Source organism: Neoarius graeffei, chromosome 16, assembly GCF_027579695.1.
Source record: "Neoarius graeffei isolate fNeoGra1 chromosome 16, fNeoGra1.pri, whole genome shotgun sequence".
NCBI classification, from domain to species: Eukaryota; Metazoa; Chordata; class Actinopteri; order Siluriformes; family Ariidae; genus Neoarius; species Neoarius graeffei.
In genome coordinates, this window is record NC_083584.1 from 16,683,488 (window position 1) to 16,699,507 (window position 16,020).

General features: G+C 44.0%; 1 protein-coding gene across 6 annotated transcripts in view; it reads left to right on the forward strand.

Moving 5' to 3' along the window:
• col5a3a (collagen, type V, alpha 3a) overlaps window positions 1-16,020 on the forward strand; it is a 243,094-nt gene that overhangs the window by 145,559 nt on the left and 81,515 nt on the right. For all 6 annotated transcript variants that reach the window (XM_060942576.1, XM_060942577.1, XM_060942578.1 and 3 more), the window contains 3 exons: window positions 7,485-7,529; window positions 7,827-7,880; window positions 8,042-8,149. In XM_060942576.1, coding sequence (XP_060798559.1) covers window positions 7,485-7,529; window positions 7,827-7,880; window positions 8,042-8,149 — 207 coding nt within the window. The remainder of the gene's footprint in view (window positions 1-7,484; window positions 7,530-7,826; window positions 7,881-8,041; window positions 8,150-16,020) is intronic.

The window sequence follows — 16,020 nt, forward strand, 5'->3', positions numbered from 1 at the left end:
AAAAGTTGGGACAAAGTACAAATTGTAAATAAAAACAGAATGCAATCATTTACAAATCTCAAAAACTGATATTGTATTCACAAAAGAACATAGACAACATATCAAATGTTGAAAGTGAGACATTTTGAAATTTCATGCCAAATATTGGCTCATTTGAAATTTCATGACAGCAACACATCTCAAAAAAGTTGGGACAGGGGCAATAAGAGGCTGGAAAAGTTAAAGGTACAAAAAAGGAACAGCTGGAGGACCAAATTGCAACTCATTAGGTCAATTGGCAATAGGTCATTAACATGACTGGGTATAAAAAGAGCATCTTGGAGTGGCAGCGGCTCTCAGAAGTAAAGATGGGAAGAGGATCACCAATCCCCCTAATTCTGCGCCGACAAATAGTGGAGCAATATCAGAAAGGAGTTTGACAGTGTAAAATTGCAAAGAGTTTGAACATATCATCATCTACAGTGCATAATATCATCAAAAGATTCAGAGAATCTGGAAGAATCTCTGTGCGTAAGGGTCAAGGCCGGAAAACCATACTGGGTGCCCGTGATCTTCGGGCCCTTAGACGGCACTGCATCACATACAGGCATGCTTCTGTATTGGAAATCACAAAATGGGCTCAGGAATATTTCCAGAGAACATTATCTGTGAACACAATTCACCGTGCCATCCGCCGTTGCCAGCTAAAACTCTATAGTTCAAAGAAAAAGCCGTATCTAAACATGATCCAGAAGCGCAGACATCCAAGGCTCATTTAAAATGGACTGTGGCAAAGTGGAAAACTGTTCTGTGGTCAGACGAATCAAAATTTGAAGTTCTTTATGGAAATCAGGACCGCCGTGTCATTCGAACTAAAGAGGAGAAGGGCGACCCAAGTTGTTATCAGCGCTCAGTTCAGAAGCCTGCATCTCTGATGGTATGGGGTTGCATTCGTGCGTGTGGCATGGGCAGCTTACACATCTGGAAAGACACCATCAATGCTGAAAGGTATATCCAGGTTCTAGAGCAACATATGCTCCCATCCAGACGATGTCTCTTTCAGGGAAGACCTTGCATTTTCCAACATGACAATGCCAAACCACATACTGCATCAATTACATCATCATGGCTGCGTAGAAGAAGGGTCCGAGTACTGAACTGGCCAGCCTGCAGTCCAGATCTTTCACCCATAGAAAACATTTGGTGCATCATAAAACGGAAGATACGACAAAAAAGACCTAAGACAGTTGAGCAACTAGAATCCTACATTAGACAAGAATGGGTGAACGTTCCTATTCCTAAACTTGAGCAACTTGTCTCCTCAGTCCCCAGACGTTTACAGACTGTTGTAAAGAGAAAAGGGGATGTCTCACAGTGGTAAACATGGCCTTGTCCCAACTTTTTTGAGATGTGTTGTTGTCATGAAATTTAAAATCACCTAATTTTTCTCTTTAAATGATACATTTTCTCAGTTTAAACATTTGATATGTCATCTATGTTCTATTCTGAATAAAATATGGAATTTTGAAACTTCCACATCATTGCATTCCGTTTTTATTTACAATCTGTACTTTGTCCCAACTTTTTTGGAATCTGGTGTGTGTGTGTGTGTGTGTGTGTGTGTGTATGCTGGGTGGCTTTTAAAAAGCTCTCATGAAGTTTTATTCGGCCACGATGGAGCCAAAAATTCGCAAAATTCAAAAAGACTTTTTAGAAAAGCTCCGAGCCACTTCTGTCTCCCTCCGAACACATCAGGTGGGGGGTCAAAGCAAGAAAAACAAACACAGAATACAAAGTGCTGATGAAAAATTAGTCTTGTCAGTGAGTGAAAAAATGGTTTGTGACACATTGAATGAAAATGATTTTATTTCCAATATTCCAGAGTTTTTGCTCTGATGTGTGATGTGAGGATCTACTTTAACTGTGACTGCATGCAGACAGATCACACAGGCTGCTCACATTCTCTGTATTTTCTGCCCCCAAAGCTAAAATGATTATTACTAATAATAATAATAATAATAATAATAGACTCTAAATTGAGCGTAGGTGTGAATGTGAGTGTGAATGGTTGTCTGTGTCTATGTGTCAGCCCTGTGATGACCTGGCGACTTGTCCAGGGTGTACCCCGCCTTTCGCCCGTAGTCAGCTGGGATAGGCTGCAGCTTGCCTGCGACCCTGTAGAAGGATAAAGCGGCTAGAGATAATGAGATGAGATGAGATAATAATAATAATAATAATAATAATAATACAGGGTGGCACGGTGGTGTAGTGGTTAGCGCTGTCGCCTCACAGCAAGAAGGTCCGGGTTCGAGGGCCTTTCTGTGTGGAGTTTGCATGTTCTCCCCGTGTCCGCGTGGGTTTCCTCCGGGTGCTCCGGTTTCCCCCACAGTCCAAAGACATGCAGGTTAGGTTAACTGGTGACTCTAAATTGACCGTAGGTGTGAATGTGAGTGTGAATGGTTGTCTGTGTCTATGTGTCAGCCCTGTGATGACCTGGCGACTTGTCCAGGGTGTACCCCGCCTTTCGCCCATAGTTAGCTGGGATAGGCTCCAGCTTGCCTGCGACCCTGTAGAACAGGATAAAGTGGCTAGAGACAATGAGATGAGATGAGATAATAATACATCTACTCAAGGCTAGTTAGTTAGGCGATTCTAGCCAGGACTGGTAAGAGTGTTCTGGTTACAGTTTGGACGTCATGTGAGATACTCAAGAGAGTGAGAAACCACTCTTATATTATTCTGTTTGATTTATTTCATGCAGCGAAGCATATTTGTTGTATCTGTTGTGTTCTTCTATCATGTACGATGATCTTCAGGTTTGAGTTTTTTTTTTCATGTATTTGTAAACACCAATAAAGCATCACTATGAGATCTATTCGTGTAATCAGACCATAAGGAGCTGCCAATGAATAAGGGGGCCAATATTTCAGGTGTAGCAGTCTGATGTCACAACACCATTCTGCTTCACAGGTATTATCCTGAAAAAGCTACATAGAAGAAAAAATGGAATATGAGCAGCATATGGCTTTTATAGCTTCTGACTGTCAGCCAACGTAATAAACAATCTGTCACTGCACACTTATTGTTATGTAAATACCAATAAAGACTCATTTAGTTACTGTGACTTGACTAGATTAAAACGATCAATCGTCTTATACGAATATTACACACAAAGGCAAGGCAAGGCAAGTTTATTTATATAGCACATTTCATACACAGTGGCAGTTCAATGTGCTTTACAGAAGTAAAAGCAAAACAGTAAACAATAGAAAATAAAATTACATAAAATAAATGGGGAAGAAAAATAATAAGAATTAAACAATAGTAGAAATAAAATAATAAAATGAAGTAAAAGTTCAGTTAAAAAAAACAGCAGAATAAAATAGAATAAAAGTTAAGTAAAATTTAAAACATGCAGAGACTGTAAAAGTTAAGAGCTTAAAACATGTAGAGATGGCAATATTAATAATTTAGCAGAAAGCATCTGAAAACAGCTTGGTCTTTAGTCTAGATTTGAAACTGCCTACAGCAGGAGCATTTTTGATGTCCTCTGGGAGTTGGTTCCATAGCTGTACTGCATAGTAGCTAAAAGCTGCTTCACCACACTTTGTTTTAACAACAGGTTTTAACAGTAAATTTTGCTGCTGCGATCTGGTAGATCTGATTGGGTTAGGCCGCTGCAACATATCAGAGAGGTAATTGGGCCCTGTACCATTTAGAGATTTGTACACCAGCAGCAATGCTTTAAAGTCAATTCTGTAGCTTACTGGAAGCCAGTGAAGGGACCTTAGAATTGGAGTAATGTGTTCTGTTCTTTTTGTTCGTGTGAGAACCCTAGCCGCTGCATTTTGAACCAGCTGAAGTCGTTTGATGGTCTTTTTTGGCAGGCCTGTGAAAAGGCCATTGCAGTAATCAACCCTACTAGAGATGAAGGCATGCATAAGTTTTTCCAGATCATTTTTTGACATAAGTCCTCTTAGTTTGGAAATGTTTTTTAGGTGATAAAATGCCGTTTTAGTGATTGCTTTCATGTGCACAAAGTCTCTGTACACACACACACACACACACACACACACACACACACACACACACACACACACACACACAGAGTTACATCATTGTCCTGCTTGTGATTCAAGACAAAAATACATTTATTATTTCATCATTTTAAATGTTAATTAATTGTCTTATTTATATATTTTAATATTTATGAGCGGCGGCACGGTGGTGTAGTGGTTAGCGCTGTCGCCTCACAGCAAGAAGGTCCGGGTTCGAGCCCCGTGGCCAGCGAGGGCCTTTCTGTGCGGAGTTTGCATGTTCTCCCCGTGTCCGCGTGGGTTTCCTCCGGGTGCTCCGGTTTCCCCCACAGTCCAAAGACATGCAGGTTAGGTTAACTGGTGACTCTAAATTGACCGTAGGTGTGAATGTGAGTGTGAATGGTTGTCTGTGTCTATGTGTCAGCCCTGTGATGACCTGGCGACTTGTCCAGGGTGTACCCTGCCTTTCGCCCGTAGTCAGCTGGGATAGGCTCCAGCTTGCCTGCGACCCTGTAGAACAGGATAAAGCGGCTAGAGATAATGAGATGAGATGAGATGAATATTTATGAGCAATGTTATAAATCTGGATTTCTAAACAAAGCCAAACCCATATTTACACTTGCAGGTTTTTTTTTTTACAAAATGTAAATGGTGTTTACACGCATTAAATATGATGCTGATTATTTTTGGCAAGATCCCCGAGCCAAATATTACGTATTAAAAGCAATTTCACATCAATAAATAAGTGAATAAATAAATTAAAAAAAGATTTGCTGATGTTTTGCCCGTAAGAAAAAAAATGATACCATGATGATTATAAATGAGGAAAAAACAAACAAAAAAAGAAAAAGAACTTAAATAAAAAAGGTGGTATGATTAGATTTCATTAAAAGCATATTAAACTTTATTTATTTTAATTTAAAATAATTCAATTTGATTTAATTTAATTAAAAATGAATTACATTAAATTAATGATATACATTTACTCATAAATTTATGAACGAATTTAACATGAATTAATTTAATAAATATTTATATTGGTGACATTTTTAATCTTATATAATATTTTCTTTGTGGCTTTTGTAGACAAATAGATAAGCAAACAAACAAAAACTATTTCTCATGTTACTGACAAACCACAAAAGTGCAAAGACATAAAAAAAAATTGAATTACAAAAATAAAAGGTTTACCTCTAACACTGGAGACTCCTTCCATAAATGTTAAAGAAACATTTCCTTACAGAAAACCTCACCATATCCTGATTATAAGTTTTTACAGGAATGTCAAGGACGTAGCTCATCTGACCCGCCATCAAAATAACCATGACGACCAAAACATCAAACAGAACTGAAATGTGACAATGTGAGAGAGGCCCGACCTCCACGACTAATTTACAACAGGAACATCAACAAAGGACTAAATTTTGTTCCCTGAAGGAAGATCGACCCAAACCATCGATCAGAACCGAATTCGCATGATAAATGAGAGAGGAGATACAATTCTAGTCAGAAGAAAATGCGTTTAATTGACCTAATTACTCATTTGTTAGTTAAAATTGACAAGTTTTGTGCAGAAGGTCAAGTTCTTTCAAATAAAACAATCAGAACTGAAATCCACTGTGAACTGAAGGAGGAGACATGCTTTAGCTGAAAATAAAGTTGTAAACAAATTGTTTAGAACAGGAAAATCAACAAACAAATGACAAAGTTTTGTTCCTCAAGGGAAGATCGACCCAAAACATCGATCAGAACTGAAATCGGGTGAGAAATGAGAGAGGAGATACAATTCTAATGCAAAGTCCCAAAAGTTGTGAAGTTGACCTAATTACTCATTTGTTAGCAAAAAATTGACAAAACAGTGACCAAGTTTTGTGCAAAAGTTGTCTAGTTCTTTCAAATAAACCAATCAGAACTGAAATCCATTGATAATCAAAGGAGGAGATATGATTTAATGGAAAATAAACAAAGTTGTAAACAAATTGTTTACAACAGGAAAATCAACAAACAAAGGACCAAGCTTTGTTCCTCAAGGGAAGATCGACCCAAAACATCAATCAGAACTGAAATCGGGTGAGAACTCCGAGACGAGATACAATTCTAATGAGAAGTCCCAAAATTCATTAAGGTGACCTAATTAGCTGTTCGTTAGCAAAATATTGACAATACAATGACCAAGTTTTGTGCAGAAGGTCGAGTTCTTTCAAATAAAACAATCAGAATGGAAATCCATTGAGAACTGAGGGAGGGAGGAGATACGATTTAACTGAAAATAAGCAAATTCTCATCTCATCTCATTATCTGTAGCCGCTTTATCCTGTTCTACAGGGTCGCAGACAAGCTGGAGCCTATCCCAGCTGACTACGGGCGAAAGGCGGGGTACACCCTGGACAAGTCGCCAGGTCATCACAGGGCTGACACATAGACACAGACAACCATTCACACTCACATTCACACCTACGGTCAATTTAGAGTCACCAGTTAACCTAACCTGCATGTCTTTGGACTGTGGGGGAAACCGGAGCACCCGGAGGAAACCCATGCGGACACGGGGAGAACATGCAAACTCCACACAGAAAGGCCCTCGCCGGCCACGGGGCTCGAACCCGGACCTTCTTGCTGTGAGGCGACAGCGCTAACCACTACACCACCGTGCCGCCCGGTTGCCAGAATAATCCTGTTAAAAATACAGTGAAATGTAAACAACATTACAGAATAACTTGTACATTTCACTGGGATTCCATGTACAATTAATGATAACTAAATGTAAATTTTACAGGTATTCAATGTACAATAATCAATACATAACTGTTAATTTTACGGATATTCATTGTACAATAAAAAAGCATCTAGGAATGAATTGCGAGTGTTCTCGATTATTGGTTTTTGTGGCTCCAAAATGATGGTTACAAGCAATGATCTATTAGACAGATATTTTATTTGATTTAGAGTTTTACGAAATGTGCCGGAGAGCCTCTACTGACATTTTTTTATTTTTTTAACAGGGCAATGATGTAATTTTAACTATCACATTCTATTCTAGTATTACAGTTTGTCTGTGTTTAAACTACAACAATTTGTAAATTCTACAAAAAAATATGATCAATTCAACATATTCTTACTGTTAAATTAACAGTGGTATTTGGTTAGGAGCTTTACAGTATATTGATGTAAATTACACACTGCTTCATTGTTTTTGTATTTACAGTTTTTTTATGTCATGATTTTACATAAATTCACTGTTAATTCTACGGACATTTTTTACAGTGCACTAGATATGAACTAGAAAGGGAAGGTGTGTGTCTGTGTATTTTCTCAGTGTGTATCGTGCTATAAAAGCAGTTTGTGCGGTCAGTCGGAGATGTGGATATCTGAGCCTCTCTGCCTGGGGTCGGTATTTTTCTCCCGGAGGCGATAGCGCGTGCTGAGACTCGCGCAGCATCCCTGATGCCTTTTGTTCTTCTCCGACAGGGTGCTGACGGCGTGCGAGGTCTGAAAGGAAGCAAAGGAGAGAAGGTATGAGAAAGAAACGACTTTCCATCTCTCTCTGTCTTTCTCTCTGTCTTCTTTCTCTCAGAAGTCAGAGATACTGTGAAGAATTAAAGGTTACTCCCCCTGCACTTATCATTGGCAAAGATAAGCCCTGGCTGCGTTCCATGCCAATAACAGGGGCTCCAGATAAATTGTTTTCTATAACACTTGCCTGGTGAGCTCATATTTCCTGCACCAAAGTAAAAAAAAAAGAGCTTGGTGTGCAATATAGTGAGAAATTCAGTTAGTGATGGATGAGCGGTTCTCTTCTGCTCACGGCAGGGAGAAGATGGCTTCCCAGGGAGCAAAGGTGACATGGGATCTGACGGAGATCAAGTAAGAGCCCTTTATCGCCGTTTCAAACAGCGTCCATTTTTTAAAGTCGTCTTCCAGGATATGGATTTGAGATAGAGTGCTTACTATAAGACAGAAGTTGTAATTCTCTCTCTCTCTCTCTCTCTCTCTCTCTGTGTGTGTGTGTGTGTGTGTGTGTGTAGGGTGATACTGGGCCTTCTGGACCCCGTGGCGAGGATGGACCAGAGGGGTTTAAGGGCCAGATAGGACCTATTGGAGAAACTGGACCTCCAGGAATTGCTGGAGAAAAGGTGACGCAGTAGCCGTTCGTACACTACACACAACTGTGAAGAAAAAATAATAATGTCATGATATTAAAAGCATCATCAGAATAATTTAATTACATACACGTATATCATCGTATTCATGTCTGCGAACACAATTCTGTATTTCAAAGCAAAATCAAATGACTGTTTTCATTTTATATTTTCTTAACAAGACTAAATATCTAGTAAATACTGTATATCAGGGGTCACCAAACTATGGCCCGCGGGCCAGATCCAGCCCGCCACCCCCCTTTGACCGGCCCCCCAGCCCCTCTGCCCCCCATCACTTGAACCGGCCCTATGAGGCAATCCACAAAAGTGGTCATGGCCTATTTTTTTAAATTGCTTTTTGGCAAATAATAACATGTCTGCATCTTGTATTTTGTTGATTTTATCAATTAAAATTGATATTTAGTTATAAAATGAACTATTCATATTTTCCGAATTTTCGTCATATGCTCGCGATCAAGCAGTGACAGGCAGCGCACGCGCAGAGAACTGTCAGTGTTCAGGACAGCAAAATGGCTAGCGGTAAGCGAAAAGCTGACAGAGAGTGCAGAGTTTTTAAAGAACAGTGGACCACCGATTATTTTTTCGTTCAGTGTAAGGACCGTGCAGTTTGTCTTGTATGTAAAGAAAGTGTGCCGGTTTTCAAAGAATATAATCTGCGTCGTCACTATGAAACCCGCCACAAAGAGTATGCTAGTTTGCGAGGGCAAACAAGAGAAGACAGGATTCGGAGGATGAAATGCAGACTGGCTGCACAACAGAATGTATTCCTTCACCAAACCCAGATCAACCAGGCTGCTGTCCAAGCTAGCTATAAGGTAGCTCACCTACTAGCTACCCATGGAAAGCCGTTTACTGATGGGGACTTTGTTAAAGTATGCATGCTTGCTGTGGCCGAGGAGGTGTGTCCCGACAAGAAGGATGCGCTCAATGCGGTGAGTCTCTCCGCACCTACTATGAGCAGGCGAAACGAAGATTTGGGGGACAACGTGTATGACCAGCTGAATGAGAAAGCGTCAGAATTCGAGTTTTTTGCTTTGGCCATGGATGAGAGCAATGACGTGCAGGACACAGCACAACTGCTGTGATCTATTGCTCATATTATTATAATTTCACTGGTTTTTTAAATGTATTTATTTTATAGGCCTATTTATTTGACCTTTATTAAGTGCTGCATACAATTATTATTTATATTATTAATAATATCAACAGGCCTACCTACAATTTATAATTTTCCACTCACCTTTGCCAGTGTCAATCACCTCAAATAGGCAGATGTTTCTTACCTTGACAGCTTTGATGTTATTTTTATTAGAAAATAAATAAATGGAATGTCAGTGGTATTTCAAATTAAAACAAAGTGTGAAGACTTGATTACTACTTTTGCAAACCACTAGTAAAGATAAACAAATATGTGCCAGGAATCAAGTGCTGATATAGTAGTATGGATATAGTAGTGTGGATATAGTAGTGGGGATATAATAGTGGGGATATAATAGTGGGGATGGCCGTGACAGGCTAGTAATCTCTACTACACAATGAGGCCTGCTGGTGGTCATATTTGTCTGGGTCATACAATTCTATGTGATATAGCTGACCCGACCCCGGCCCCCCATCACAGTCAGGAACGACAATGTGGCCCCCAGAGAAAAAAGTTTGGTGACCCCTGCTGTATATCAAGACACCATACAGGGCCCTCCATGATTATTGGCCCCTTTGGAAAGATTAGTTATAAAGGTTAAAAAAAAATCCACCTTTTAGTGAAGTCGCTTCATCTCACACAGAAAAAATGAGAAAAATCCAACCTTTAATTGAAATACATTTCTTCAAAAAAAAAAAGAATACATGTAATACTTCATACAACAGCACTGATCCCTATGATCATGAGCTTTGGGTAATGACCGAAAGAACAAGATCGCGGATACAAGCGGCCGAAATGAGTTTCCTTCGCAGGGTGGCTGGGCGCTCCCTTAGAGATAGGGTGAGAAGCACAATCACTCGGGAGGAGCTCGGAGTAGAGCCGCTGCTCCTCCACATCGAGAGGAATCAGCTGAGGTGGCTCGGGCATCTCTTTCGGATGCCTCCTGGATGCCTCCCTGGGGAGGTGTTCCAGGCATGTCCCCCTGGGAGGAGGCCCCGGGGAAGACCCAGGACACGCTGGAGGGACTATGTCTCTCGGCTGGCCTGGGAACGCCTCGGTGTTCTTCCTGAGGAGCTGGCCGAGGTGTCTGTGGAGAGGGTTTGGGCTTCCATGCTCAGACTGCTGCCTCCGCGACCCAGCCCCGGATAAGCGGAAGAAAATGAGATGAGATGAGATGAGATGAGATGAGATGAGACAACAGCACTGAGTCTGTCCTATAACATTTTATAAGGTTGGAGATACAGAGCAGGGCGTCTGAGCCCATTCCTCTTTACACAATCTCTCCAGATCATCCAGGGTCCTCAACCCTCTCTTGTGCTCTCTCCTCTTCAGGTTTTCACTGGGGTTCAGCTCAGGGGACTGAGACGGCCAGGGCAGAAGCTTGATTCTGTGATTCTCAGTGAACCATTTTTATACTGATTTGGACATCAGATCATTGTCCTACTGGAAGATCCAATGACAACCCAGTTTTAGTTTCTTGGCAGAATCAGCCAGATTTTAGTTTAAAATGTCCTGGAATGTCATGGGGTCCATGATACCCTGGACCCTAACAAGGTTTTCAGGTCTTTGTAGGAAAAACAGCTCCAGAACAAACATCACAGAACTTCCACCATATTTTACAGTTGGGATCGGGTTCTTTTCATTATAGCCATCCTGCTTTTTATACTAATCCCACCTTGAGTGTTTGTTGCCAAAAGGCTCCATTTTTGTTCCATCAGACCAGAGAACACGGTTCGAGTCAAAGTTGTCATTACATTTCGGAAACTTCAGGCGCTTATATTTGTGGTTAACTGACAGAAAAGGCTTTTTTTCTGGAACCTTCCAAATAATCTGTTGGCATGGAGGTGGAGTCTGATGGTGGGTTTGGAGACTCGGAAACCCCAAGATTTTACTTTTTCTTGTAATTCACCAAAAGTAATCCTTGGGGATTTTTTTGCCTCTCTTATCCTCCTCCTCACTGTACATGGGGGCAAAATAAACTCGGCTCCTCTTCCAGGCGAGTTTGTTTCAGTAACAGTTCCAGTTGGTGTCCACTTATTTATTTTTTTTATTTTTGCCCTAACAGTAAAAATTGAAGGGCAGCACGGTGGTGTACTGGTTAGCGCTGTCGCCTCACAGCAAGAAGGTCCGGGTTCGAGCCCCGTGGCCGGCGAGGGCCTTTCTGTGCGGAGTTTGCATGTTCTCCCCGTGTCCGCGTGGGTTTCCTCCGGGTGCTCCGGTTTCCCCCACAGTCCAAAGACATGCAGGTTAGGTTAACTGGCGACTCTAAATTGACCGTAGGTGTGAATGTGAGTGTGAATGGTTGTCTGTGTCTATGTGTCAGCCCTGTGATGACCTGGCGACTTGTCCAGGGTGTACCCCGCCTTTCGCCCGTAGTCAGCTGGGATAGGCTCCAGCTTGCCTGCGACCCTGTAGAACAGGATAAAGCGGCTAGAGATAATGAGATGAGATGAGTAAAAATTGACACTTTCAGACAAGTAGCTATTTTTTATAGCCATTCCCTGACTTATCAAGGTCAACACACTTCTCCCTCATGTAGTTTGTGTGTTCTCTTATCTTTCCCATGTTAATGTTGAGGGAATTTGGTCTCTGTGTCACCTCATATTTGTTCCCCGGTTAACCAGGAAGTCATGGATTACAGCTTGGAAGTTCCTACATACTCCAATCAAGTAAAAAAAAATGTACAGTTTAAATAGGAAACATGCTTCAGTTATGTGTTCGCGATCATTTCCAGGGGTGTCGATAATAGTGGCACGTGTGTTTTTTGTTGAAAATAATTATTTCTTGATGAGGGATTTGTTTTTCTCTGAATAAATTTATTTCAATCAAAGGTTGGATTTTTCTAATTTGTATCCTCTGCTGGCCAAAAGGCCCAAAGGAGGATTATGTCGTGGTGATTTCCGTCCATCCATCCATCCATCCATCCCGGGAAGGGTGCTCACCTTCTGAAATCAACTCCTCTCACAATTTTTGGAGGAATTTCACAAAACTTGGCGGCCTTCTTTCTTATATGTCGCTAATACGCATATTGTAATTTCGTAAAATTTGGTCACATTTTACCAGAGTTACAGCTCTTGATTAACAAAATTATAATTTGACAATTTCATGAGTGTGTGTTTTCATTCTGACATCAACTCCTCTCACAGTTTTTGGAGGAATTTCACCAAACTTGGCAAAAGTCCTTGTTATATGACAGTAATACGCATATTGTGATTTAATTTCATTTGTGAAAATTTTACCAGAGTTTTGACCCTTTATTAAATAACTTGTACTTCGACAATTTCATGAGGGTGTACGTTCTTCTGAAATCAACTCTTCTCACAATTTTGGAGGAATTTCACCAAACTTGGCAGGATTCTTTGTTATCTGTCAGTAATATGCTGTAGCTTTCCCTAGGTGTGGGTGGAGCACAGAGGACGGCAGGACAGAGATCAGGTTCAACAAATCGTTTTATTGTTTCCACTTTTCAGGGAACACAATCTGCTTAACACAGACACACGCGCACACACACACATCAGGTGTCTGGTTCGGGAGAGATCTCCTCTGCTCTCGCTCTCCCTCCCTAAATAGGGCGCGGTCCCTGGGAAGACACACAAACACGTTAATTGCTCTCAGGTGAAGTGAATCTGCCACTTACCTTCCCTGACTCCGCCCTCCTGTCACAGACCGGTGCTTGACCACGCCCCCGCTGCCACATACCCCCACCGCCCGACTCAGGCCGGGCAGCCGTCCGGCCCGCAGCCGACTCCCCCCCCCCTTAACGGGAGAGGAAGTCCGCCACGACCATCTGCGCCCCCGGCCTGTGGACCACCTTGAAATTAAAGGGTTGGAGCGCCAGATACCAACGGGTGATCCGCGCGTTGGCATCTTTCATGCGGTGGAGCCACTGGAGGGGCGCGTGGTCCGAACAGAGGGTGAAAGAGCGCCCCAGCAGGTAGTACCGGAGGGCGAGGACCGCCCATTTGATCGCCAGGCACTCCTTTTCAATCGTGCTGTAGCGCCCCTCACGCACTGACAGCTTCCGGCTGATGTATAGGACCGGGCGATCCTCCCCCTCCACCTGCTGGGACAAAACGGCCCCCAGCCCTCTGTCCGACGCATCCGTCTGTAACATAAAAGGGAGAGAGAAGTCAGGGGAGTGTAAAAGTGGCCCCCCACACAGTGCAGCCTTTACCTCCGAGAAAGCCCGCTGGCACTGCTCCGTCCACTGGACCGGATCTGGCGCCCCCTTTTTAGTGAGGTCAGTCAGCGGGCTGGTGACGTCCGAATAATTAGGTATAAACCTACGATAGTAGCCAGCCAGCCCCAGGAACTGTCTCACCCCCTTTTTGGTCTTGGGCCTCGGGCAGGCCGCAATCGCTGCTGTCTTATTAATTTGGGGACGCACCTGCCCGTTGCCCAAGTGGAAGCCCAGATACCGTACTTCCACCCGCCCAATCGCACACTTCTTTGGGTTGGCCGTGAGTCCCGCCCGTCTCAGCGACCTAAGGACGGCCCTCAGGTGTTGCAGGTGCCGCTGCCAGTCGTTACTATAAACGATAATGTCGTCCAGGTAGGCGGCCGCATAGGTGGCGTGGGGCCGGAGGACCCGGTCCATCAGCCGCTGAAACGTAGCGGGCGCCCCAAACAGCCCAAACGGAAGTGTGACGAACTGGTGTAAGCCGAACGGTGTGGAAAAGGCCGTTTTCTCCCGGGATAATGGAGTCAAGGGGATCTGCCAATATCCCTTCGTTAAATCCAGTGTCGAGTAAAAGCGAGCCGTGCCTAGTCGATCGAGCAGCTCATCAATACGAGGCATTGGGTACGCGTCGAATTTAGACACCGCGTTGACTTTTCTATAGTCCACACAGAACCGGACCGAGCCGTCGGCCTTGGGAACCAAGACCACCGGGCTGCTCCAGTCGCTGTGGGACTCCTCGACGATGCCCATTTCGAGCATGGCCTGAAGTTCTTCCCGAACCACCTTTTTTTTGTGTTTGGGTAGTCTATAAGGGCGGCTACGCACTACCACCCCCGGGGGTGTCTCTATGTGGTGTTCTATGAGGTTCGTGCGACCGGGCAGGGGCGAGAACACATCCGAAAACTCGGCCTGCAACTGGGCGACCTCCGTGAGTTGGGTCGGGGAGAGGTGGTCTCCACAGGGGACCGGAGAGGTACGTGATGCCAAATTCCCTTTTTGAACCTCCGGCCCCAGCTCCGCCTTCTCCGGAACTACCGACACCAACGCCACGGGGACCTCCTCGTTCCAGAGTTTGAGCAGATTGAGGTGGTAAATCTGTAGCGCCCCACCCCTGTCTGTTCGCCTCACCTCATAGTCGACGTCCCCGACTCGCCGTGTGACCTCAAAGGGTCCTTGCCACTTGGCGATTAATTTGGAGCTCGACGTGGGCAAGAGTACGAGTACTTTATCTCCCGGTGTGAACTCTCTAAGGCGCGTACCCTTGTTGTACAGGCGGGCTTGCCGTTCCTGGGCCTGCCGCAAATTCTCCTGAGTTAGGTGGGTGAGCGTGTGGAGTTTTGCGCGCAGGTCCATAACGTACTGAATTTCATTCTTACTTTGTGAAGGTCCCTCCTCCCAATTTTCCCGCAGCACGTCCAGGATGCCGCGCGGCTTACGCCCATATAATAATTCGAACGGGGAGAACCCCGTGGAGGCTTGAGGGACCTCTCGCACTGAGAACAGCAAGGGTTCGAGCCACTTATCCCAATTACGTGCGTCCTCACTTACGAATTTCTTAATGATATTTTTGAGGGTGCGGTTGAACCGTTCTCCTAAACCGTCCGTTTGTGGGTGATACACACTGGTGCGGATCGGCTTAATCCCCAATAACCCATACAGTTCGCGTAGTGTTCGTGACATAAACGTAGTGCCTTGATCAGTCAGAATCTCTTTCGGGATTCCAACTCGGGAGATGACGCGGAAGAGTGCCTCTGCAATACTGCGTGCTGAGATATTGCGCAGAGGCACTGCTTCCGGGTACCGCGTTGCATAGTCCACTAGAACTAATATAAAGCGGTACCCTCGTGCTGACCGATCTAATGGCCCGACGAGATCCATCCCAATTCTTTCAAACGGGGTCTCGATTAACGGTAGAGGGCGCAATGGCGCTTTTGGAATGGCCGCTGGATTTACTAACTGGCATTCGCGGCATGCCGTACACCACCTACGGACATCGCCGCGAATCCCCGGCCAATAGAATCGGGCCATTATTCGGGCTAGTGTTTTATCCTGCCCTAAGTGTCCAGCCATGGGATTAAAGTGAGCCGCCTGGAATACCAATTCCCGGCGGCTCTTTGGAATCAAAAGCTGCGTGACTCGCTCTTTAGTTTGAGTGTCCTGCGTCACTCGGTATAACCTATCCTTCATAATCGCGAAGTAGGGGAAGGACGGGGTGGCGTTCGGCGGGAGCGTTTGACCATCGATTACTCTCACTTGGTCAAACGCATGCCGCAGAGTCTCGTCTCGCGACTGCTCTAATGGGAAATCCGCGAGGGATTCCCCAATAGAGAGAGGAGGAGCCGGCGGCTCCTCACTCTGACGCGGAGATGACGTAGACGGCTCTGCGACAGCTGCTCCCGCCAAAACGACACCGGGACCTCCCCCTGTCAACTGGCAGGACCCACTCTCTACTAGGCGCGTCATTAAACCCCGAAATCCCGGCCAATCAGTCCCCAAAATTAACGAGTGGGTAAGGCGAGGATTAAC